The 23,458-nt window shown below is 40.5% G+C and overlaps 1 protein-coding gene across 3 annotated transcripts in view; it reads left to right on the top strand.

Annotated features, from left to right (window-relative positions):
• The first annotated feature begins 2,506 nt into the window (after positions 1 to 2,506).
• Positions 2,507 to 23,458, top strand: part of ikzf2 (IKAROS family zinc finger 2) — a 41,114-nt gene continuing 20,162 nt past the window's right edge. The window contains exons 1-5 of one of the 3 annotated variants that reach the window (XM_054787047.1): positions 2,507 to 2,574; positions 2,680 to 2,847; positions 6,242 to 6,291; positions 17,411 to 17,506; positions 21,607 to 21,798. In XM_054787047.1, the coding sequence (XP_054643022.1) occupies positions 6,264 to 6,291; positions 17,411 to 17,506; positions 21,607 to 21,798 (316 nt within the window). In that variant the 5' untranslated portion in view covers positions 2,507 to 2,574; positions 2,680 to 2,847; positions 6,242 to 6,263. Of the gene's footprint in view, positions 2,575 to 2,672; positions 2,848 to 3,334; positions 3,776 to 6,241; positions 6,292 to 17,410; positions 17,507 to 21,606; positions 21,799 to 23,458 lie in introns of those variants that run through there. The other 2 variants (XM_054787048.1, XM_054787046.1) reach the window with 2 other exon arrangements.

Genomic DNA, 23,458 nt, shown 5'->3' with positions numbered 1-23,458 from the left:
TACATATCACTTCTATTTCAATATGTTTTCACTAATAATAGACCATAATCTACCACAAAATAGTGAACATTTATTAATAAATTTTTGAAAAAACAAGATACAGTGAGGGGCAACTGTACTTCAAAACTTGGAGTTCAAACCATCATCATACATGATGAAACATGGTGGCTAGAATTGTCCGGAGTCTGGTTTGATTGATTTAATGATATAGTGCATGTTAACCATGTGCCGCTGTTACATTATAGGTCACTTGCGACTGTTCTATATGTAAGACATATTGTAATTGGCTATATGATGGGCAGCTCAGTATTGATAGGAACAGTCAGTTTGTAACACAACTGACAGCTCAACGGGGCGAAAGGGCCACACTGAGACAACATAAGCTTGCCACCGATGTCAGCTGTACTGCGTATTGTGTAAAGCTAGACCAAGCACCTGGATTTTAGCACTAATCATGAGATTATCCTTACAGTTACAGTGGTACCACGGTTTTTGTTAGTAATCCGTTCCAAAAGGAAACCAAATCATACAAAAATCGATGATTGGCCATGGTTGACTGGAGCTGTTTCTCTTTCCCATCATGAAGACGATTTGTTTGACAGCACTGACTGGATCGATCACAACCCAGAACAGTGGGAAAGTCCAAGGAACTCTGAAGGTTAAAGAAGGAGAATTGTAGATTTACACATTGGGAAGGAGTCTGCTCCGCACTGACTTGTATATTCACGTTTATCCAGATCCTCACCAAAATTCAAGTGTTTCTTTCTTTAATGCACCAAAGTTACTCAAACTTTTGTGGAAATATTTTGTGGTATTATCAGTTTAGTATTTCTGTGTCTAAAAAAAGGTAATTAATTAAACAACAAAGCTAGTGGTGAGCTTGTGGTTTGTTAACCCTGAGAAGAGATTAGTCGTACAGACTTTTCTGTCTTTCCAATTTTTTTGTGAGGAAATTGTTGGGAAGATGCTACAAAGTGCAGCGCTGGACCTCTGCCCATCAAGTAACAAGCAAGAAGAAGGTCTCAAACTAGAGAGTGCCTACACTGTTATGCTATTCTCGTCCCGCCCATGCATGGGTGGTACCCTTTCTTGAGTGGATCAGTAAAGTGTGCCTTTACGTCTGCATCTAATTGGCTCCATCTTGTGTCAGTCAAGAGTGTGGGTGTGTGCGTTCTATGTGTGCAAGCTGCAGCAGGCTTGATAAGGTTGCCAGGCAATCTGCCTCTGCAAAATTAAAGTAGTGCAAAATCCAAGGGACAGTGCATCCACTGTTTAATTCTACCGTACTTCTATTGTCTAATTCTAGTCAACTCTAACAGAGACCAGGTACTATTGCGCAATATTGCACATGCCTCCTTCACACATGTCATTGGTTCATCTTGGTTTGAAGTCACAGATTTTGGCATTTTAAGAATGAGTCTAAATCCCCGCAGGACTGTTGAATGCTGGAATGCTGGGCTTTGCAAAGCTCCAATAAAAAAGTATTATTAGAGGGCTAAATATCTTAAATATAATATTAAATGGGCCGCACGGTGGCCTAGTGGCTAGCATGTTGGCCACACAGTCAAGAATCTCCGTTGGACATTTCTGTGTGGAATTTGCATGTTCTCCCTGTGCGTGTGTGGGTTGTTCCGGCTTCCTCCCACATTCCAAAAATATGCTTATTAGGTTCATTGGTGACTCTAAATTGTCCATAGGTATGAATGAGAGTGTGAATATTGCCTATATGTGCCTTGCGACCAGTCCAGGGTGTACCCCACATCTCGCCCAAAGTCAGCTGATGTGGCTCCAGCTTACCCCAGCGACTCTCGTGAGGACAAGCAGCATAGAAAATGAATGAATGGTAATATTAAATGGAGCACTCTTGCCCTCTGTCGGCGTCAAGCAGTAGTGCAGGTACTGTTGATCCTTTTTTTGTCAACAATAGGTTTCCATTCACTACACACCAGTTGACATGTCTTGTTATAAATGAGTGTAAACTGAAGGACAGAGAGGTACTCTATTCGTACTTTTACGTCACTGGAGTAAACCTGAAGCTCGTTTGGAGTCAATGTCTCCATGGTTAATAATTGTACATTTCTACCCGTGTTATTTGTAGTATTATTAATTAAATATTTTTTCCCCAGTGTTAATCTGAATCTGAATCAGCTTTATTGGCCAAGTATGCCTACACAAACATTACATTAGCTCTCACTGTGCATATACACAGACACTTAAGAAGCCTTAGTATTGGAGCTTGTCCACATTTGTGTTTGATATAGATCTTAATCATATTTTTTTTCAGATTTATATTTGGTGGTATAAACATGTACAACGACTTTTCCCTATTTTTAACTGTTACAAAAGAAAAACAAACGCACCATATAATAAAACGGAACTGTAATAACCGTTACCAACCCCAAGAGGGAGCGCTCGTACAGGGGACTATGAGCATGTGAGTTGCTTTTGACTTGATGACGGCTCCCCAACTTCTTCTAAATGACAGTTATTATTAAATGCTTCAACAAATGTGTCCAAGTCCTGGGGTGCCAGTGAGCCCACCGTGGGTTTATTGGTCCAAACTAAAGGACGTAAGTAAGTACTCACCGGTCCATTTCTCCGTGTCATACACGTAAACCTTTCGAAGAGCATCATCAGCTCTTCAAAGGTGTCTTGTCACTCTGCAACTCTTCTCTGCAGGAGATGGAGGAGGAAGGCGGTGGTGGATCTTAAAGAAAAGAGCTTCTTCTTCGCTGCGGCAGTCACGGAACCGAGCATGACGCAAGAATGACGTCTGATCCGAACCGAGGAATTCACTGTGGATCGATGTGCAACCTCATGGGATAAAATACCGTATGCGAATTTCAGGTAAATATATATATATATATATATATACAAGACATATTCACGTAAAATGTATGGATGTTTGAATTCAAGGAGGTGCTGGACGGGTTCGGTTAGCTCGAATCACCTGTTGCCTGGCAGGCGCTCTGGCTGGAACACAAAACAAGGGAGACAGTAAAATAAAAACAACAAAAAAAACAAAACACAGCAAAGTTTCCCTCACATATTGAACATTGTAAGCCCTTTTGCGTGAGAATAGGGACTAAATTGCAAGTAAAGCAATATTTAATTCATCATTTTTAATCAAAACTGCCCAATATAATTAAAATGTACTCAAATAATGAGGCATTTTTCAGTCAAAACTGTGGATTTTGTATCGTGCAGGTGTGCCTAATATTTTGCCGCCGATTGTTGCATGCATTCCCCATCATTACCAGCTTGCAGTGCAACATGTGAGGCGAGCACACCGCGCAGCTCCGACACCAGTGAGTCATGTTTCCAACACGAAAGTTTCTTTCAACACAGACTACCAACGAATTTTCCAGTCCCTTTAAAGAAGCCTGGCTGCTCCCTGTCGCGATGGCTAATTCCTTAGGAACCGGTGGATCCAGTTTGATCCATCCCTCTGCCTCTTTCCTTCTTACAAGCCCGTCGACTCTTCCCTTTCCGGCGTTCCTTCTTTGGGTCGAGTCAGGTCTGCGTTGAACTTTCCCGGACAGACATTGTATTTTTAAGGGGCACAGAAGAAGACTCTGATGCAACGTGGGTCACCTGTGAGATGATGCTGATTAAAAAATGCAGCGTTTCCCTGCATTATTCAGAAATCACTAGAAATAATAAGTGATTTTGAATTTGGTGGGCTTTAAAGGGTGGTGGGAGACGACCGACCATCCCGTCCTTCAGTCCTTGACTGAAATTACCAGCCAGTTTTGCCCGGGAGAGACACTTAAAGGTAACTATATCAATTCAACTTTATTTCTTTCAGCTTTATTAGTCTCTCATAATTTCATATTCTTCCCAGTTCATGTTTGGAATCATGTCGTAACTACAACAAAATATATCCCATTCTTGGCAATGCAAACAAACAGCAATGGTGGGTCTGACACGGAGTTAAATTGTGGCCATTCTACTTTAATTTCAGTGTAAAAACTCAAAATGTACTAGTAAATGTATGAAATATATTATTGTTATTGTTATTTTATTGTTATTATTATTTTATAATTTTTTAATGTATTTTTATTTATTTTTTAGTCTGCAGAATACGCAGTAAAGTGAAATGCTTTCTTACTTAAGTTGGAGGTTTTAATAAATATTTATATTCCTGTAACGACTTTATTACTGTACCTCAGAAATTGCTCAAATTTAGCTGTTATATACTCTATAGAGTATATAAGAGCCATTTTTTGGCTTCCGATCCAATTTTTTTTACAGTGTTGCCAATCCCATCTGATCCGGTACTGATGTTTTTTTTATTGTTTGTTTGTTTTTTTAAATAATAATAAGCTTTTGTTACAAACGAGAATTTGTGGAACTGAATATGGTAATGAAAATAGCTCTTCAAAGCATTAAAAATATTGCAACCAAAGTATTGCTGAATTTACTTTTTCATGACACAGCATGACCGATAATATTGTTTGGCTTTTGTAACAAACCTCTGAGTCAGGTCCCTAATCCAATAAAAGATCCAATAAAAGATACACTAATTATTTGACATGGTTATAGATCAATGTGTGGAGTGATTTAGATTTTTTTTTTTTTTTACAAACTCTCTCTGGGCCCGATGAAATACGTTTTATTTTTTCCCAAATTCCGTTTTTTCTGTTTACATTTTTTGGAATCCATTTTTTTTACCTTTTCCACTTATTTTACCAGCATAGAGTATGTTCTATTTGGGTTGGTGAATAAAATGCCAAAACCCCTGCTTTTGTATTTGTACTTTATTTATCCCACAGCGGGGAAATTCACTCACTTTTATTGATGCGATACATCATTGGCCAATTTTGTCCAGTAATTGAGAAATGGACGTAGCTTTGCTAACTTTCCTAATGGGATGTCAGCTTCAGCGCATATTGATACAAAATCTTTAACAAACTGTAATGGCCGTGCTTGGGATTAAGGAAGATGGAGTCACAGATGTCAATCCGATGTCGTTATTCATGTAAGATATTTCAATGACACCCTTATTTTGTTTACACAATTAGACAAATGTGACGAAGAGGGCTCTTATTTTGAAGGCCTGAATGTGTTGTGTGGGTGTCGAGAATGGCAATTGACGGTTGATACGCGCTTAGTGCAAGAATAAACGTGCCTCTCGTCTTTTTTCACTTAGAAGCTCGTCGTCAGTGGGCATTGTAAAATGGTCCTTGCATTAAAGCAGTAAAACACAACACGGTGAAAATATACTCACCCAACATACTCCTCCCGACTGATTCGTGAACACACAGCTGCACGAGCTAAGCTAAGTGAACTTCGCTAGCTTCCATTCACGCTCTGTAACAGAGGAGTTTCCAAGGTTTTTCGCCGCTGTTTTGGCATGTTTAGTCGTGTCCGTGCGGTCCTTATTAGCAACCAGAGCGACACTTCCTGTACGAACTCCCTACACCATGACACAGCAGTCCGGGCACAGTGAGAGGGAACCAGCGCTGTAGCTACGGAGCCGAATATCCAACGTCCAATGTCAAACTAACTTCACCATGGTAACCCGCAGACATGTCTGCATGGTGGTGTTATGTTTTCTTCTTCTTGTGGGTGGCGGGAGTCAAGTACGAACGTGATATGGCAACGGGATCAGCCCGATCTTGTGGCGGAAACCGATATTATCCGATCTTCGCAAATACAGCGGATCGGCAGCCGATCCCGATCCTGACGATCGGATCGGGACATCCCTATAAGAGAGTCTCTGTTGCTATGCAACCAATTGGTGTAAATTGTTTGACTGTATTACTGATAGTTTGACTACATTACAGGAGCTCCTTTTTCTTTGGTTTTAATGTTTACGTGTATAAATCTTGTTTATTCATGGTTTATAAAATATAAGACTTTAACTACAGACATTTATTTGAAGTTACATATTACAGCAGGTGATCAGCTCAGTCAAAAACAAGAAATATCGTACGATTTATACACTATCGGTGAACAAGCGGCGGGGCGCCTCATCAATGGCATGCCTCTGTTATCCATCATATCATTCACACACGCACAAACAGCTGTTAAATACAGAAAAAGTCGACTCTAAATCATTTTCCCCCATTGCTTTGGCGGCCCTTCTACTAAGGCACCCCGTTGTAGTGCATACCCACTGTTAAATCAGTCCATGACTACTTCATGTTCCCTTAAATAAATAAAAAATCTAAGAGATTTAATGTGTTTGTGCAAAAAGTCTAAAGTAAAGTAAGTGTGAATGTCTTCTTTTCCTCAGCTGCTGGATCTCTGCGTGGGAAATGGAGGCACCCAATGGCTACTCTGCTAGTAAGTGCTTAAATTCTTTTCTTTTTCCATTCAGTGTCAAGCAAAATCCATCGCAAGGACACAAGAAAAGTTATGTGAAGATTTCATTCTGACAAACAATCCTTTTGGTGATGCTGGCCGTCTTCCAGGTTACTCAAATGTCAATGCAAATTTTCCCATTGGAAATAATGGAACTAGAACTAGGGCCGCCCGGTGGCCTGAGTTTGAATCTCCGCTTGGGCATCTTCTCCTCGTGCATGGGTTTTCTGCGGATACTCCCACATTCCAAAGACATGCAATTGGTGCCTCTAAATTGTCAATAGAGGTGAATGTGAGTGTCAACGGTTGTTTGTCTATATGTGCAATTGGCCCAAAGTATACCCCCGATACCTCAATGAGGATCATGGTAAATGGTCTTTAGCTTTTCCACCTGCAAGAGGGGAGATGCTAGCACACTTACCTACTGATGATGCAGCATCAGGAGCAACTGGGGGTTCATTATCTTGCCCAAGGACACTTCGACACAATCACGGGAGGACGGAGGATCTGTTAGGTTGGTAGACGACCACTCTACCACCTGAGCCATGCCGCCCCTGAGCAGCATAGAAAATGGACGGATGGAACAAGAACTAATATGTTCCAGAGTCAAACCTTTATTAACTCTATGATAATAATGCAAATTCGTAACTGCGAAGCAAAGTATGAACATAAGTGCTGTGGTATCTGCATATAATTAGACTACATGTTTAAAAAGTGAGGTCAACAGATCATCAAGGTGGATCACACTTCACACAAAAATTCTTAACTGGCATGCTAGTATGTAAATAAGTATAAACTAGTACAGTAATCCCTCGTTTATTGTGGTTCATTGCTTCCAGACCCCACTGTGATAAGTCAATTTCTGCAAAGTAGGATTCCTTATTTATAAATGAAATATTTTCATACTTGGAGCATAGAAAACCTGTTTACGACCTTCTACTTTAACATGATTAGAGCCCTCTCTACATGAACTAACAACCCTATAGTAACCTTAACACTTGTATTACCCAATATAGTAGACAAAATAAGACATTTAAGACTTGCTGTAAATGTGTTCCTGTGGGAACTGAGTTTGGGGCAGACAGGAAGTGATGTTGGAGGTTCAGAGTTGAGTTTTATCTTGCTGTGGGTTACAGCTGCAGCAGTAGCTAGAGTTTTTATTAGGCATCATTCAAACCTGCGAGGAAAATTCGTACCTGGAATAAAAGCTGGTGATCAAGTCTGGTGCTTGTGTGTCTCACTGAACATTCCAGTAACATTCCTGACACCTAGTGACTAGAATACTACATCAACGTCTTTGAATGTATCTTTTGAATGCCTAATATTTGTATTTTAATTCATTTAGCCATTTTTATGCTTGATTTAGGCAAGAAAATACGTAACATTAATGTAAATATGATTTGCTAATAATAAGCCGTATTCAATCACGAAACAGCGTGAATTATTAATTCATATATTTTTTTAAAAACGGTGGTAGAGTGAATCCGCGAAATTTGAACCGCAAAGTGGCGAAGGACGATTGTACAGTCAAATCTCGGTTTGCGTTGAAAGTTTTCATCACGGCACTGTATTTCCTTTGCACGATTTTTTGAAGCATGTTTCTCCAGAAAGTTTATGTTGAACAATCCTACTTTCGAGTTTTCGTGAAACCATCGTATTGATTGTTCTTGACGACTGACATCTAGTAGATGCAAATGAGAGTCACCACCATCAACAATTTAAGGGATTTTCCCACGAAGCAGCCTTTTTCCTGTTCACACCAAAATGAGAGCAAAACAAGCATTATTGACATCCTGTTTTAATGTAGCAAAGCCTGGATGCGTACTTTGTGGCGCTCCATCACTCTTTGCTGGTTTCCTTTCAGCAGGTTTTTAGCTCAGTGTTATAGAAACCTGCTAGTCGGTTGTTCATGACATTGGTTAGGACTTTTAGCGCTCGTATGGGTTTGTGCTAAACATGTGGGCACAAATGCTGAAAATATGGAAGGTTTTGTTGTGCGTCTGTCAGCTTTTTGTTAAGCTTTATGTTCTGGAAAACGCATAAGATTGTCCTCATTACACTCATTCATTGGGCTTCATGCTCAGCGCATTGCCACATTACATCTCACTATTAAGCAATTGGAGTCGTCCTTGCTATCTCTTTCTGCAGACTACCTAATGATACCTACTGTACATACAAAACACCCCCGCTTCCCTGCGCTAACGCTGTGGAATAACCTATATATCATTGTCGATATCAAGTAGGAGCTGAGTCATTCGCTAACAGCATCACTGTGTATTCTTACATTTTTATTTTCAAACTCCAACCACGCTAATGTGCGTACACACGTGTTTATTAGATCCTACGAATAGTGAAAAAAGACAAAACACAAGAAGGTCATCGAACGAAACTCCTCCCTCACTCACGGTGCAACCAAAAATACCACAATTAAAATGTGGAACACACAATGCAACTGCACCACATGGACTATACGGGTATCGAAATAAACGCTTGGACACTAATATACATTAGGGGTGTCCCGATACAACTTTTTCGCTTCTGTTACGATACAGATATTGCAGCCTTGAGTATCGATATCAATCCCATCCGATATCAGTATGAAGCATATGTATTTTTATGACTTATTTTGTAGCGTGTAGGCCTGTCACGATAATCAATAAATCGATCCGATAAATTGACATGTGCATGCGTGTTTGTTTTCCTCCGCTCTCTCTACCAAACAGGCTAGATGACAAGAGAGTTCACTCTGTGCATCTGCCTCAACACCTAAGCGTGTTGGTTCTCTAGCAGAATGAATGGAGTCATTCAGTCTCTTTGTCCCAGTGGGGAGAGGAGGGTGCTCGCGAGCGCTGCAGCATTCTGTGTGTGCACTCGCTAGCCGTGTGTGTCGTGTGCTACACGATCCAATACTTTCTTTGTGCCTGTTGTGTATAAAACACGGTCTGATGTCAGCCAGCCGATTTGCGCATCATCATTTTATGACATGAAAAATTTGTGACAAAGACGGTGGAACTTACACCTCAATGTGCACCACACCTATTTTGCTGCCTCCAAAACACGTACTTTGACCGAATTCCGACAAAACATTACACTCCAGTAAACGTGAACATCGTATTTCACGCACCATGTTGACAAAATTGAATCAAGGAAGTGTTCATGCAAATGAGCTGATGTCTGCATTGGCACACAATGTGAACTTCCAGGTATTTCACGGGTTATTTGTCCGTTCTGTTGTCAATATTCAGACAATAAGGAAAGCAACTCTGATTAAAAATGAGAAATACGGCGGAGTGTCCATGACATGCGTTATGTGTCAGGTTTCTTCAAATCAATACACTTTGGGGAACTATTGCTTTATATCATGTTTCTGTTTCTGTTTAATTTATTTCATTTAAAAGCACTTGACATTCCAATTACAATGTTAAACACTCTTGAGAAATTTTTGAAGGTTTGAAGTTTAAAGTGTATTGCTTTTTACATGGTGTACTTGCATTATTATGCCATATATTATCATTACATGAATGAAACTCGAAAAGCACTCGGAGACCGCAGACCTCCGCCAAGCACCATAGTTCTCCCCATATTGTGATTCACACCGAAATAATAATCCTACATTTTTTTTAATCAGTCTTTGATATTTTGTAGACTCTGTTGGAAACCTGTCTTGTATTTTTTTCCAAATGCTCTGACAATTTTTTTTGTGGATTTATATGCACAAATGCCGAAAATGGTCGTATCTCGCAATGTTAAAGAATCCTTTGAAGGATTCCTGGATCCAGACGGTGATCCGGATCACTCCCGAAATTTCATCAGTTCTTCCATATCCCATTTCCGACAATTCCTGAAAATTTCATCCAAATCCATTCAGAACTTATCAGGTTATTTTGAACACAAACAAACAAACTAGCAGATAAACACCGGTAAAAAAAAAATTACCTCCACGCTTGCGTTTGGCAGCGGTAAGAATGGTCTCAAAATAACGCTGACGATATTGGCAATAATTTGCAGGACAATTATCGTCCAGCACAATTTGTTATTGTGACAGGCCCGGTAGTGTGGAATGTTAGAAAAGCCTTGATCAAGTGATATTACTCACAGAGGGAAACCAGAAAAATTCACTCTCTCACACTTTGCGGACTGCGTTGATTGTTTTTCGCTTATATGGTCTTGCGAGGATCCTCATGCTTTTTCTCGTGGTGCTGCTTTGGACGCGTGGTTCAGATACTGTATGTTTAGATATGTTGAAGCCCCGCAGAGGACTTTTTCAGACCTCTGCTTCTTGCTACTTTGTTAACACACACTGTTGTTGTGATCACGTGGGCTCTGTCTGGGCACTGCAGTGAAGAAGTGCAGGGGCGGCATCTGGAATGGACTGCTTGTATCGAAGATTTAAAATGCAAACCGCTATAGTCCGATCAGTTTTTTTGCTGATATCAGATGGATATCCGATATCAAAATATCGGATACCCCTAAAAACACTATTATTTCGTACAAATGTGTTACAAATTCACAAAAAAATATAACATTGGTTTGCATGTATATTAGTGTGTAAGCATCTATTTCCATACCTGCATAGTGTTATTTGTTGTGTTATTTTTGGTTGCACCGTGAGTGAGGTAAGCAACTTGGGTTGATAAGCTCCTGTTGGTTTTTGATGAGTGAGTAAGGGTGTAACTATCAAGATGATATTCCTGCTCAACTTTGTCTCGGACTACTTTCATTGCAACTTGAGCGATATACAAATGTAGGGCAAATGAGATGTGTTTTCGTCCAATAAACGGCCTAATCATGGAGATTATAAGCACAGAACAGCGGGATTTCCAACAAATAAAACAATAATGCGTTTAATAACAGCGATGCTAATTTGTGGGGTATATAGTATACACAGTATACAGTATCTACTGTATGTTTATAATCAAATTAACGTGTGAGTATGACTCAGAACTGTGATATGCAGCCTAACAGTTGTATCGAATTGCATGGGAATTATATATTTGTGTGACCGAACCTTGAGAAGGCGTGCTTTTAGCATTGGAGGGAGGGAGGAAAACCACGAAAATGAAGTGCTTCATTTGCTTTGTCGCATGTTCTGATAGATAATCATCAATGCTTTCAGTTTGCTCGTGACAAGTTCGCATGAATGCTTTCAGCCCTTCTGAAATAACAGAAGTTTTTTTTGATACAGGAAAAGATATGAATTTGTACTATTTTTACATGCTGTGCACAGAATCATTCAATCCTTTTCGTCAGGATTTCTATCAGAATGTGAATGAGACAAATACCAACCACAATCTTTTAGGACAAATTTCTTAATATGATCATAATTACACATGCAAATTATGGTTAATTCTTATAAATACTGCATTCATCAGCAGTGTTGATTGCGGCACCAGTGGTGTTTGTTCATATGTGTGCGTGTGTGTGCCTGTGTGTGTTTTGAGTCCTCGGAAGGGTTGGGGTTTGACAGGAAAAACCACATCCCTGCCACTTAGGAGAATAATTGTGTCCTTGCAACCAGCAGATGTTATGAGAGTGTGTGCAAACAGGCGAGTGACTCCTATGCTTGTAGCATTACAGCAGGAGTACGGTTGGCTTTCATATTGGGACATTTGGATCAGTGCTTCCTGATTTACAATCATGCATAAGAGACACATCTGACACAAATCAACAACAAATGGTTACAATTTATTGTAATGTACTGCTTGCTTGAAACGTAGCTTTTGAAACCATGCATTTCAAGGGTGTCCAAACCTGCGGCTCTTTTCTTTTGGCCACATTCTAAAAATCTAATTAAACAAGAAAACTAAAAAAAAAAAAAAAAAAAAAACCCCAGCAAAAATGGAAAAATCATCTGTACTTTTGAAAAAAAAAAGTTATAAGAAAATCCTAATTTTAAGATAATACATTTGTAGTATTACAAGGAAAAATAACATCATTCTAGGAGCATGAAGTGGAAATATTAAACACAGATGTAATATTGTGCAAAACAAACAAAACAACCAATAAAGTTGTCATTGAAGTTGTCATAAAGTCACAATTACTAGAAGAAAATTTACAAGGATGTTGAAATAGTTGGAAAATTTGACAAAACAGCGAAAATGTAAAAATCAGCAGTGATTCTACAAGAATAAATATTTACAAAAAAAGGTGGAAGTTAGTGAGAAAAAGTCGTGAGACAACGTAATAATTTGAGAAAAAATGCTGGTATTTTAGTAGCATTTAGTTGAAATCTTAAAGAATGACGTTTGTGTGACGTTCTGCAGGACAGGAGCGAGCGTCCCCTGTCCTGCGCTCTTATTTTGGCGGGCTGTGCCTTCTCCGGGGAGGAAGAGACAGCCGCGTCTCGCCTGGTGGCCGCGCACCTGCGGCCAATTAACATTTGTGGCGGATAAAAGGCCAGCGTGGTCGAATGTGCGGCGCTGGTTCATTGTTGATTTTGTCGTTACTGTGGTTATTGTCTGTGCTTCCTATGCACCTCGTCTCCTTATTAGTGCTGTAACTTGAACTATCCACTTACCTGGACTACCTGCATTCCTTGTCACAGAGCCTTTTCTCTGTCGCCTTTTGTTTGCTCCTGTTTTACACTATTAAACAACATTTATTTTTACAGTCCATCGCCTCGTCTCTGCACACTGGGGGTCAAGCTTTCGACAGCTCAAACCAGAACGTGACAGTTTGTTTTTTGTTAAGTCGTAATATTCTGAAAAACAAACAAAACAATGAATAGAGTCCTAAGTTTTAGCAAATTAGCGTTTAGAAAAAGTTAGAAAAAGTGGAAAATGTTCAGAGAATAAAGTCCAAATATGATGGGAATAAAGTCAGAATTATGAGAAGAACATTTTCAACAAAGTTGAAATAGATAACAGGATTTTTTGAAGCTGTGGTGGTGGGCTGCGTGGGAGGCAGACTGCCGCCGTTGGGTCGTGCTGCTGCTGTGTCGCTGTGGCAGGATTTTAATTTACTGTTGGTAATAATGTCAATATTAGGGTCGTTTCCACAGGCTTGAACAATAAATTCATGAATGAACTTTGAATACCTTTCTCTTGGCCTTTTCTTCCACTCCTTATCTGTCAAGGCAGACGGGTGATTCCAGTGCATGTTTTTGAAACTAAAGTGTAGTGAAACGTTTTTATGAACTTTTATTTCAAATTAATTGTGGTCAATATGGAAATAATTGTCTGTACATGTGTCTATATAGCACAGGGGTGCTCACACTTTTCAGCCTGTGGGCTACTTTGTCCCAAAGATCTACCTCCTACTATAATTAATTAAATTAAATTAAAAAAATATATAATTCTATGTTTATATACTATAAACATTCTCTATATTTATAGAAGGAGGTAGATCTTTGGGACAAAGTAGCCTACAGGCTGAAAAAGTGTGAGTACCCCTGTGCTGTATAGATAGTGTACATGTCAATGTGAAATGCTAACCATTAGTATTTCACATTCACAATTTCAAAGTTTGCAGGTCATCAAAATAGTTGATATCATTCAGTAATTCACAATTCAAATCAAGATGGCAATAAAGATAATAACACATAATTCCTCAATAGCTGTGTACATAAACTGAGTAATATGTCAGTGAAAATAGCTACGTTGCGTTCGTCGTGTATTACGTCCAGTTAGCATTTGCTGTACAAAATTACAGATATTGTCTACGAGAAATGAAAAGCATTATGCAAAAGTCAATGCAGCCGTCGTCAAGGCAACATATTGAAAAGCTTTCAGCAATGGGTACATTTTCCCATTCGTCGTGAAATACAAACGAACTTGGAGAAAACACGTTTCTATACTAGTAGAGTTCATGACGCAAAGCGCAGCCATGAAACAATTGACTTTTTTTCGACATAAGTAGCCGCTACAAGTGAGCGGATAACTTTTGTTACACTTATAGGCATCTTACCGCTCAGTTAGTTTATCCGTAATCGGAATAATAAAGATGAAAGTTGCATTATCCATGTGCGGCTGCCGACATCTGTTCTCCCCTTTTTTTAAGAACGAATCAGGAGGGGGCCTAATGTTAGCTGACTGATGTCATATGACATCTACGAAGTGGTTATGATGTAGGTGAAGCGACCAGCACTACCTTCACGATCGCCGTAATGGGCACCCCTGATATAGCATAGACTGTACGACCATTCATACACTGTATTACTCAACATTTACAAGGTGTGGCGGCTTTGATTGAGCTGTGGAGCCCCGCCACGATCCATTACATGTAGCAGAAACCCAGTGTTAAAAAAAAACAACAACAACAGCAGAAATGGAAAAAAAACAGCTGTTTGAGGAAAAATAATATGGTAGGAAAATCATTCGACCTTGGCTTTTCTTTCACTGCTTTTTATATTTACTCATCATGTGGGTCTCTGGAATTGACAAGCAACTTGTCCACATAAGTGGGAGATTTTGCATTCTTTAGGTGTGTATTTGCGGGCTGGACCAGAGTGGTTTTATTTTACATGAGGGTAAAGCGCAAACAGTGCTGTTGTTTAACATTCTGTTTTCTGCAACAGTGTTTCTTGGCAAGGATGCCCTCTCTGCCTTCACATCCTTCCATCTCTTTTGTGCTATCGATTTGAATGAATCACGTCACATGCGACTCGTACATAACCGGGCTTTTGTACTGCCTGTCCTAGCGCCATGTCCCCTTGTCACCTGCAGTACCTTTTTTTAATGGACGGAAAAGTACGGTAGGGCGAAGGGAAAGAAGGGCAAAATACAGTAGTTTCATGGGGAAAACGGGAGACAATGTTTTCATGACGTCATGAACGAAAAACCTCCTCATGGACATGATACCACCTCTGATCTGCCCCTGGAAAGTGTTCCTCACTCTTTCTAATTAAATTATTTTCCAGGACATTTTCAGCCACTATAAAGACAAGTTCCAACGTAATACGGACCAATCCTAGCGACACTTTTTAACTTACAATCGCTAGTTTTGCCTATAGTCCTTAAAGGGGTCTGAAAAGTCACTAAAGCTAGTGACAAAGTCAATTGGAAGCACTGGGTTGCAGAACTGCTCTAAGCGAAAATGCATATTTGATTGGCAGGTAGTCACGTAGGGCACAGCGCCGGCTAGAAGCAGAAAAGCGCTGTGCCTTAATGTTGCTCAGAAGGTAAGCGGACAACGGACTTTTAATTCATTTGCCCATGAGGCACGGGGAAGATAAGCAATTATTCAGAATAACTTTGCCGTTTCCAGGACATTTGATCTTTATTGTCATTTTCCATATGTTTTCCATGACTGGAAAATTGTTCAGTCATTTTCCAGTTTTTACAGGATGCGTGGGAACCCTGCTAGATAGAGGAGTTCTCCCTGTTTATACACCCACCACTTTAGACAAGAGCTTTGTAAAATAAAAAAATAAGCAGGCTTCGCTAAACATCTTAAAATAACTCCTGGGGCTTTACCAATTACAAACCCGCCAACATGCACATCCCTTTTTTTACACGGCATGGATTTTGACCCTTAAATACACTTGTACGCTTCGCTGCTCTTTCGTATGGATTTTCCCGTTTCAGTTTCCTTGTTCAGCCAGCCGGCATCACGGAGCTTAATGAAGCCTTCAGTCTCTGCATGTCGCGTGAGGTGCACCTCCAAAAAATCCGCAAGCTGCCGTTAAGGCTGTGATTTGTCGGCTTGTATTACATTATTTACTATATTTTTGTACGACTCGTTCAAATGGCAGACAGCCCACCTACATCTCCTCCGATTTTGGATCTACTTACTATTGTTACGCATCAATGACTTCCTGCTGCAATAACTCTCCCTTCTCTCTTTAATTGCAATCGTTCGCTAGGGACCAGAAGCTAACAATCTAAGGCTACATCCACACGAACACAGATATTTTTAAAAAAAAGCACCCCCCCTCCATGCACCACTCATAAAATGTTTTCAATCTGCAATTGGCTTGGCTGTAATGTTAGCATTGTCGCATCGACATTATGACATGAAAATCCACAGATGGTTGTAATTGCAGACCACTACAACTTCAAGTCTGCCTGGTGTTAATTTTTAGGGCGTTATTACCTTATTTTCACATTTGAGCCCACATGACCGAAAACAATTGTTCAAGGCCACAGTTTACCTGAGCTCTCAGTGTCCACTACAGTCATGGAAAATTCTTTAAGACAAATCTGGGCCAGTCATGTCTCTGGGACAGCATTACCAAGGGGTCAGCTCACTCTGGTCACCTGAGATTTCCTCCAAGCATTGCAACCTGAGCCCAAACCTAAGGATGGATCATGGACAGCATCGCCCAGGGTGCCCCTCTTAAGAGAACGATGCCACAGTAGAGTTAAACTAAGCTGAGCTGTCATAATAACACCGTAAGTGGAGACCAGGAATGTATTTTTTCATCGCAGGCATCAAACTCACGAACTGTGGTGGAGGTTTGTTCTTGACGGTTCACTCTCTGGTTCCTAGGGATGGGACAGGTGGGTCAGTTGGGGTGTTTGCAGCTACTGTATTGTTTAAGTGACCCTGATGGAGAAGACTGTAAGGGGATAAGGCATTTGTTTCCTCTCCCTCTGAGTGGACACGGGCTATCCATAGCCTGAACTGCTGAGAGGTTGCAATCTGATCCATGTTTGCCGGACATTTGGATCCCATAGTTACATAAGGACAGTTCAGTTAGCTTCCTTCGGCATTCAGAATCGCCATGAATTGAAAGAAGATTGAGAATTGTCTGTCTTTTAAGAAAAACCGTATCTCAGATGCCTGTATGAGATGTACTTGTACAAATTCAATGCATTTTCAGTGACCGTCTTTCCCTTTACCTGCAAGGTTATTTTTCAATTGATATATTTCACCTCAGATGTATCCAAGGTCTGTAAGAATCAATGCTTTCTTTTTGAGAAACTGTCTTGCCTGACTCCCTATTTGTACTCTTTCAAGATCACTAGTCATATTGTACGCATGTTATTGGAGTAAATTATATATTTAAATGAATAAAATGTATGTTATTTAAAAAAACACACATTAAGGAACTGATTCAAACCTGCACTTTACTTTAATAATATACTTTAATCGGAAACCTTGTGGGTCCCTTTTGAGCAACAAAGTGAACATTTTTGACTTTTTTTTTTTTTACTTTTAGGTAATGGCCAGTGCTCTCCTGGTAAGGAGAAGTCAAGAATGTCAACACCGACCAACACTGGCCAAAATGATCCTTATGTTCGAAATTGCCCCAGTGGTGAGTGCCCAAATCAACTACAGTATGCACACACTGCATTCAATTTATATTATTAAGTAAACCAATGTGCAAATGATGAGTTGTGACACAAAAACTCCTGTAGAAAATGGTTTCCTCTCACACGTGAGATGTGTTACATAGAAAAATATATGTGGAATTGCTGCACTGTGCTTGCAATGAACAGTGCTGTGACATTTGTCATATAAAGTATTTCAAGTAATCCTCAGCTGACCGCTTGAAACATTCCACTCAGTCATACTGGAGGAGACAGATATAAAGATGCAAGGTCTGCTCCTTGTTGCCAGGATACGGCCATGAGGACGAGGCTCGTTCATGGTGTTCGTCCTAAAGTGGAACCATACATTGCAAGCATCATGAATGGAGGAGCGTCGTGGACAAGTCTGGCGCTAATTTCTTTCACACAAACTCTTTTGTTCGACCTTCGAGGGTTATGAAACTGAAGCTGCTAGCCCAAGGGGACAGCTGAATGATGTAGTGAGATCGGAAGCTGTAGTTAAACAACCAGATGTAGTCACAGCGTTATTTTTGCTGTTGTAAATCCCAAAACCGGATCATCTGGACAAGTAAGTTTTCATGTCCTGGCATTTTCACACCATTACCTACAAAGCCCCTTTTTACTTCATTTCACACCAGAGGCAACATAAGCGTTTTACACACTCCCATCCATATGGTATAACACATCAAGCAAGCTTGTCAAAAGTATAGTCATAGCGGACAAATGGACATTAATAATGATATCAATAACATTTGTTTTTACTATAATACATATTGTGTGTTTTAATTCAACTAGAATAGATCCTGTCAGTTTCACTGTTTGGGAAAAAAAAAATATTGGGACACTGGGCCATTATACCTGTATAGGAAATACTGTATACGAAGTTGCTCCCCTTTGCAGCTTTAGCCTCCACTCTCCTGGGAAGACCTTTGGCCCGTTGGCTCACAATTTCTGTTCATCCCTAATGTGTTTTAATGGGGGTTAAGGTCACGGCTCTACACCAAACTCAAGGCTGTGTGGAAGAATTTCCAAAGGCAGTCAGGTCTTTACACATCCCCTCCGCTGGAAGCAAGACAATTTCCAACTGCCGGTGGAAATTCGTCTGGAAGATCCCTTATTTTCCTTCTTTTTCCCTTATTTTTCCATGGGGGGAGTGCGTCGGAGCGGAAGCTGTTCTGCTCCAGCAAAACCAGACAGGATTTTTTTTCTTGATGGTTAAAATACAGGAAAATTTGGGAAACAATTAAAACAGCCTGTGCCTGTAAATATTCTCATTCATCCAGGTCATTCTCCGTGCTTTCAGTCGATCGCAACTGGGCTGTTCAGGTTGTCTGAGAAGACGTTTTGCCTCTCATCCGAGCAGGCTTCATCAGTTTATGCTCAAAGACTAGGTGGGACACACACCAGTCATACTAGATAGGGCAGCTCTAGTCTTACAGCTTGGTGCAAGATCCAATCTATTTATCCTCTAAAGGGGTGCAGTAGTTTATACAACTACAATACAGTAGTTTCCCAGTGAGAACAGGGGTGTTGACAGGTATGCCTTAAGGCAGTGGCTTCTGAACTTTGTTTGCCGAGCCCCCCCACCCCTTGCCGCACAAAATTTGCTACAAACCAAACCACCGGTGCATACCTCAGTGTTAAGGCCATGGTTCAGTTCAGTATTGGGATTGAACTGGAATCATTTGGCTTTAAAAGGAGAAGCATATACACTGCAAAAACTACATTTCAAGAGAGTAAAAAAAAAAAAAAAGTCCCATTTTAAGCAACCATCTCTTTTTTCTATATCTTGTCCAGCAATATTCACTTGATTTAAGTAAAATGTTTTTATTACAAGGTAGGAAGTAAGCCAAATGCTCTTATTAGATTCCTAATTTGAGATAAAAGTGGCTTTTATGAGGCTGGATTTAAGCAAAAATGTTTTTAGATATTCTAGATGTAGGAGTATTATTCTTGAAGAGAGATTTTCCTTGACAAACAACCATTCATTGCTATGGTGCATAGTTTTGTTGTTTTTTTTATCAGTTTAGCATTTTTTTCTTTTTTACCCCCCAAACTTGTTGAGCCGCTATGGACATACCTATGGACAATTTTTAGAGTCTCCAATTAACCTATCATGCATATTGTTGGAATGTGAAAGGAAGCCAGAGTGCACTGAGAATACCCACAGGCAGAACATGCAAGTTCCACACAGAGATTTGAACCCAGGTTGCCTGATTGTGGGGCAAACATGCAAACCACTCAGTCACCGTCTCGTCTTGTCGCTTGGTTACTACTTCACCCTTGTTTTCGACAAGCAGGAAGCAAATTATGTGAATGGAACTTTTTTTATTTCAAAAGAAAAAAGTGTGATTGTGTCTAAAATTCTTTGTTGGCATGTAAATTCACTAGTTTTTAGATTTATAAATTAGATAAAAAGAGAGTAATCCCATATGGAAAAGAAATAGAAAAAAACGTATTAAGAGAACTTCCAGTCACTTTCACTTTACAGTATGTTTGATATATTGTGCATCATAAGGCTTATATGATTTACTCTTGAAAGTGGTGCCAGGGCTGATGGTTCTGCGTGTAGGGAGAGGCGGTTCTGACTGTGTCACTTCACCCCCTCTGTTGCGTTGGCTGCAGTGGCATGAGATTTAGTTACCAAGGCAAGGTGCGGTAATAAATAAATAAACGGTCATCAATCGGCCCATTACTGATTGGGCCACCGGGAAAACTCCCGGTACTCCTGGTGGCCAGTCGCGAGCCACCCCCTAGATCAGTGGTCCCCAACCTTTTTTGACCCACGGACCGGCTTGTATTCCCACAAATCTCCCGCGGGGGGCGGTGGGGGGGGGGGGGGGGGGGGTATTGTGTAAAACTAAAGACATGAATAACATCAAATTAAAAGCACAAAATGAATGCCGACCCACCATCCACCAGTTTAAGTTCCAGCCAAGTTTTTCCAGAGAGATTATTACATCCCTGTTTGACATGTGTGGTAAAAGGCAGTGTGCTAGCATGAATTAACTTGAGACAAATGTGCACATTAGCACTCAATAAGTCATCAAAACTTACCTTTATGCATTCCCACATAGTATCAGCATTTGAGACCAAATATGAGGTGAAAGAAAAATGGTAAAAATACAGTAGTAGTCTATCTGTGACATGAGATGAAGTTGGCACACACACAATGGACATGCGTCAAGTGAGACGGATGCAACAGAGAGAATCCGGCCACTTTTCAAAATAAAACATTAAAAAAATGAAATAATGGAATTTTTTTCTTTCTGTGCGGCCCGGTACCAAATGACCCACGGCCCGGGGGTTGGAGACCACTGCCCTAGATCACTGCTTCCGCGGCGTATATTCGCATATTCGCCATGTTTCCCTTACTGTGCTAAACGTAGTGCATTGTTTTTTTTGTTTTTTTAAATCAGTTTAGCATTTTTTTCTTTTTTACCCCCCCCCAAACTTGTTGAGCTGCTATGGACATACAATACCTATGGACAATTTTTAGAGTCTGCCTTAAGAATCGTGCTCAGTCATGTTGCAACAAAACTGTTCCCACAATGTGAGCAAATAAGTAGTTAAAGAGAACATGCAGTTGTCCACCGTGTCTTGGTAGATGACAGATCAGGCTGGAGTCAAGCACCGCCCCTTGTGGTCCACATATGACCTATCCGTTTAGTTCAAACTCAAGGTGAGGGCAGCCACTATGTGCACAACTACTATCTCCACACACACACACACACACACACACACACACACAATTTCGCAATGTCTTACCCTCATCATTGAGCCGGTGTCCATTGCTAAGAAGCAATAAACCACCGGGTCTCAGACACTCCCTCTCTCCCTGGAGACAGCTAGGAACCAGACCAGCCTGTTTCTCTTTCTCTCTTCTCTTTTTTGGCACTGTGTCAGTCCATCCTAAATCTGCCTACATGTTGAGTTGCCGAGTTAAACTGTATCCGCCGTTCAAGTCAACTCACAAGCAAATTCAGCCCACCTTCCCAACACTCGGTTGTCTTTCTGTTCTATTCTGTCACTTGTGTAAATCGTGTAAAGTGTGCCTTAAAGAGTATCCCTTTTTGTCTTCAAGAATTAGCTGATAAACAGATCAAGCAAGAAGAAGACACAAATGAGGAGGCTCACACAAGCCCAGCGCGTGAGGACCAAACAGGAAAAGAAGGGACTTCGGTGGGGGAATCCATGAGTGGGAGCCCGAATAATACACCAGACAGGATATCTGGACAAAGTATGACCTCAGAGGCAGTCAATCGACAACCAAACGGTACTGGAACACGACAAAGCATTGTTAAGTCATTTGTTGTCTTTAACACGGGGTGTGGAGTACTTTCTTTCTATTGTGTTGTTTTGTTCCCAGGCAATGGCTTAGACTTGAAATTATTATCAGGGAAAAATATCCACGGAATCCCCCGCAACCTGTTCCAACTGACGCCATGACAGCCACAGTTGTCACAGCCTAGGATCGCATTTCTCTTTTCCAACCGACTGCTGAGCAAATGATTTTCCTTTGGAGCAAAACAGTGTAGCCATGTACAACAAATATGACTTACTAGAGGTGTGGACCCGAGTCACGCGACTCGGACTAGAGTCAGACTCAAGTCACAATTTTGATGACATTGATGGCAATATCATCAAAGACTTGCAACCCGACTTGGACATAGACATCAATGACTCGGGACTTTTAGTCTGATGACTTGAAAATACTTGAGATTTTCAGTGAGTGTGTTGAGTGAAATGTGTCCCCACTCAAATTATTCAACAAATGTGATAGTTATTCCCAGCCAGACGCCACGTTTTGTACCTCATTGAATGCATTGCTAACGTCCTGTCAGGTTTAAGAACAAACAACGAGGGTGTGGCTTACATTTCTGTGGGTGCCAGACTGCTGGAGAGTGATTTACACCGGGACGTGTCAACATGCTATCGAGGATCATTTCATTTGCATTCACAAATGATGAGGTTGTGGTATTTTATTGGATAAACACTTAACAGTGCTTATTGACTTGTAAGGACTTGAACATTTCAAGCCTATGACTTCGGATTTGACTCGGCTTGTCTTGTCTTGACTTGAGGCTTGACTTGGACTTGCACGTCTTTACTTGAGACTTGCAAAACACTGACGTTCTCCCCCCTCTGCTGCTGCCCGTTGAATGTGGAGGCGGCCTACCCCACGTGGTGCCCTAGGTGAGATTTTATATGCCCCCCCCCCCCCTATTTAGAATTTCATTGTTTTTACCATTGCAGAGCATTTCGCTGGCATTGTTGGCTTTGACGGGGGGAGCGCTTGTGGCCGTGCAGCATTCAGAGTCGCACGGTTAGCTACTGTTTAGCTTATAGCTAGTGGTTTGCTACCTAGCCATGACCACAAAAGCCAATCAGGACGCAGAAGATTAAAACACTAAACTTCCCACAATGCAATTCTTCTTAAAGGGCCAGGCTCGGTCTGTAACAGTAGTCCTACTCTGTAAAATTGTTTTTAAAAAGCACTAAAATTGCATCTTAAAAAAATCCGTGAAAGAGCGAATCTGCAAAAGTGAGGGAACACTGCACACGAAAAAAGATTTATTTGGTATGATCATTTGTAGCAATATAAATTGGGCATTGCTTTACATGTGAGGAAATGTGAAATTTTCCATTTAAAGAGTTGATACTAATAATGAGTAACATCAGGTGCAGTTGTACCGTAATGAGGTCCCATAAATGAGCTATTTAAAAATTCCACTGTGACAAAGATAACGTTCATTTATCAATTTATTATTGCCTTTACCAGAGGCGTGGGCTTGAGTCATGCGACAATTTTGATGACTTTGGACTTAACTTGAGAATCTCATTAAAGACTTGCAATGCGTCTTGAACTTTTGACATCACTGACTCGCGTTCTGACTCGGACTTTAGTCTGATGACTTGAAAATACTTGAGATTTT

The sequence above is a fragment of the Dunckerocampus dactyliophorus genome, chromosome 9, assembly GCF_027744805.1.
Source record: "Dunckerocampus dactyliophorus isolate RoL2022-P2 chromosome 9, RoL_Ddac_1.1, whole genome shotgun sequence".
Taxonomy (NCBI): Eukaryota; Metazoa; Chordata; class Actinopteri; order Syngnathiformes; family Syngnathidae; genus Dunckerocampus; species Dunckerocampus dactyliophorus.
The sequence above is the reverse complement of the archived record's forward strand: the minus strand, read 5'-3'. Positions and strand labels throughout refer to the sequence as shown.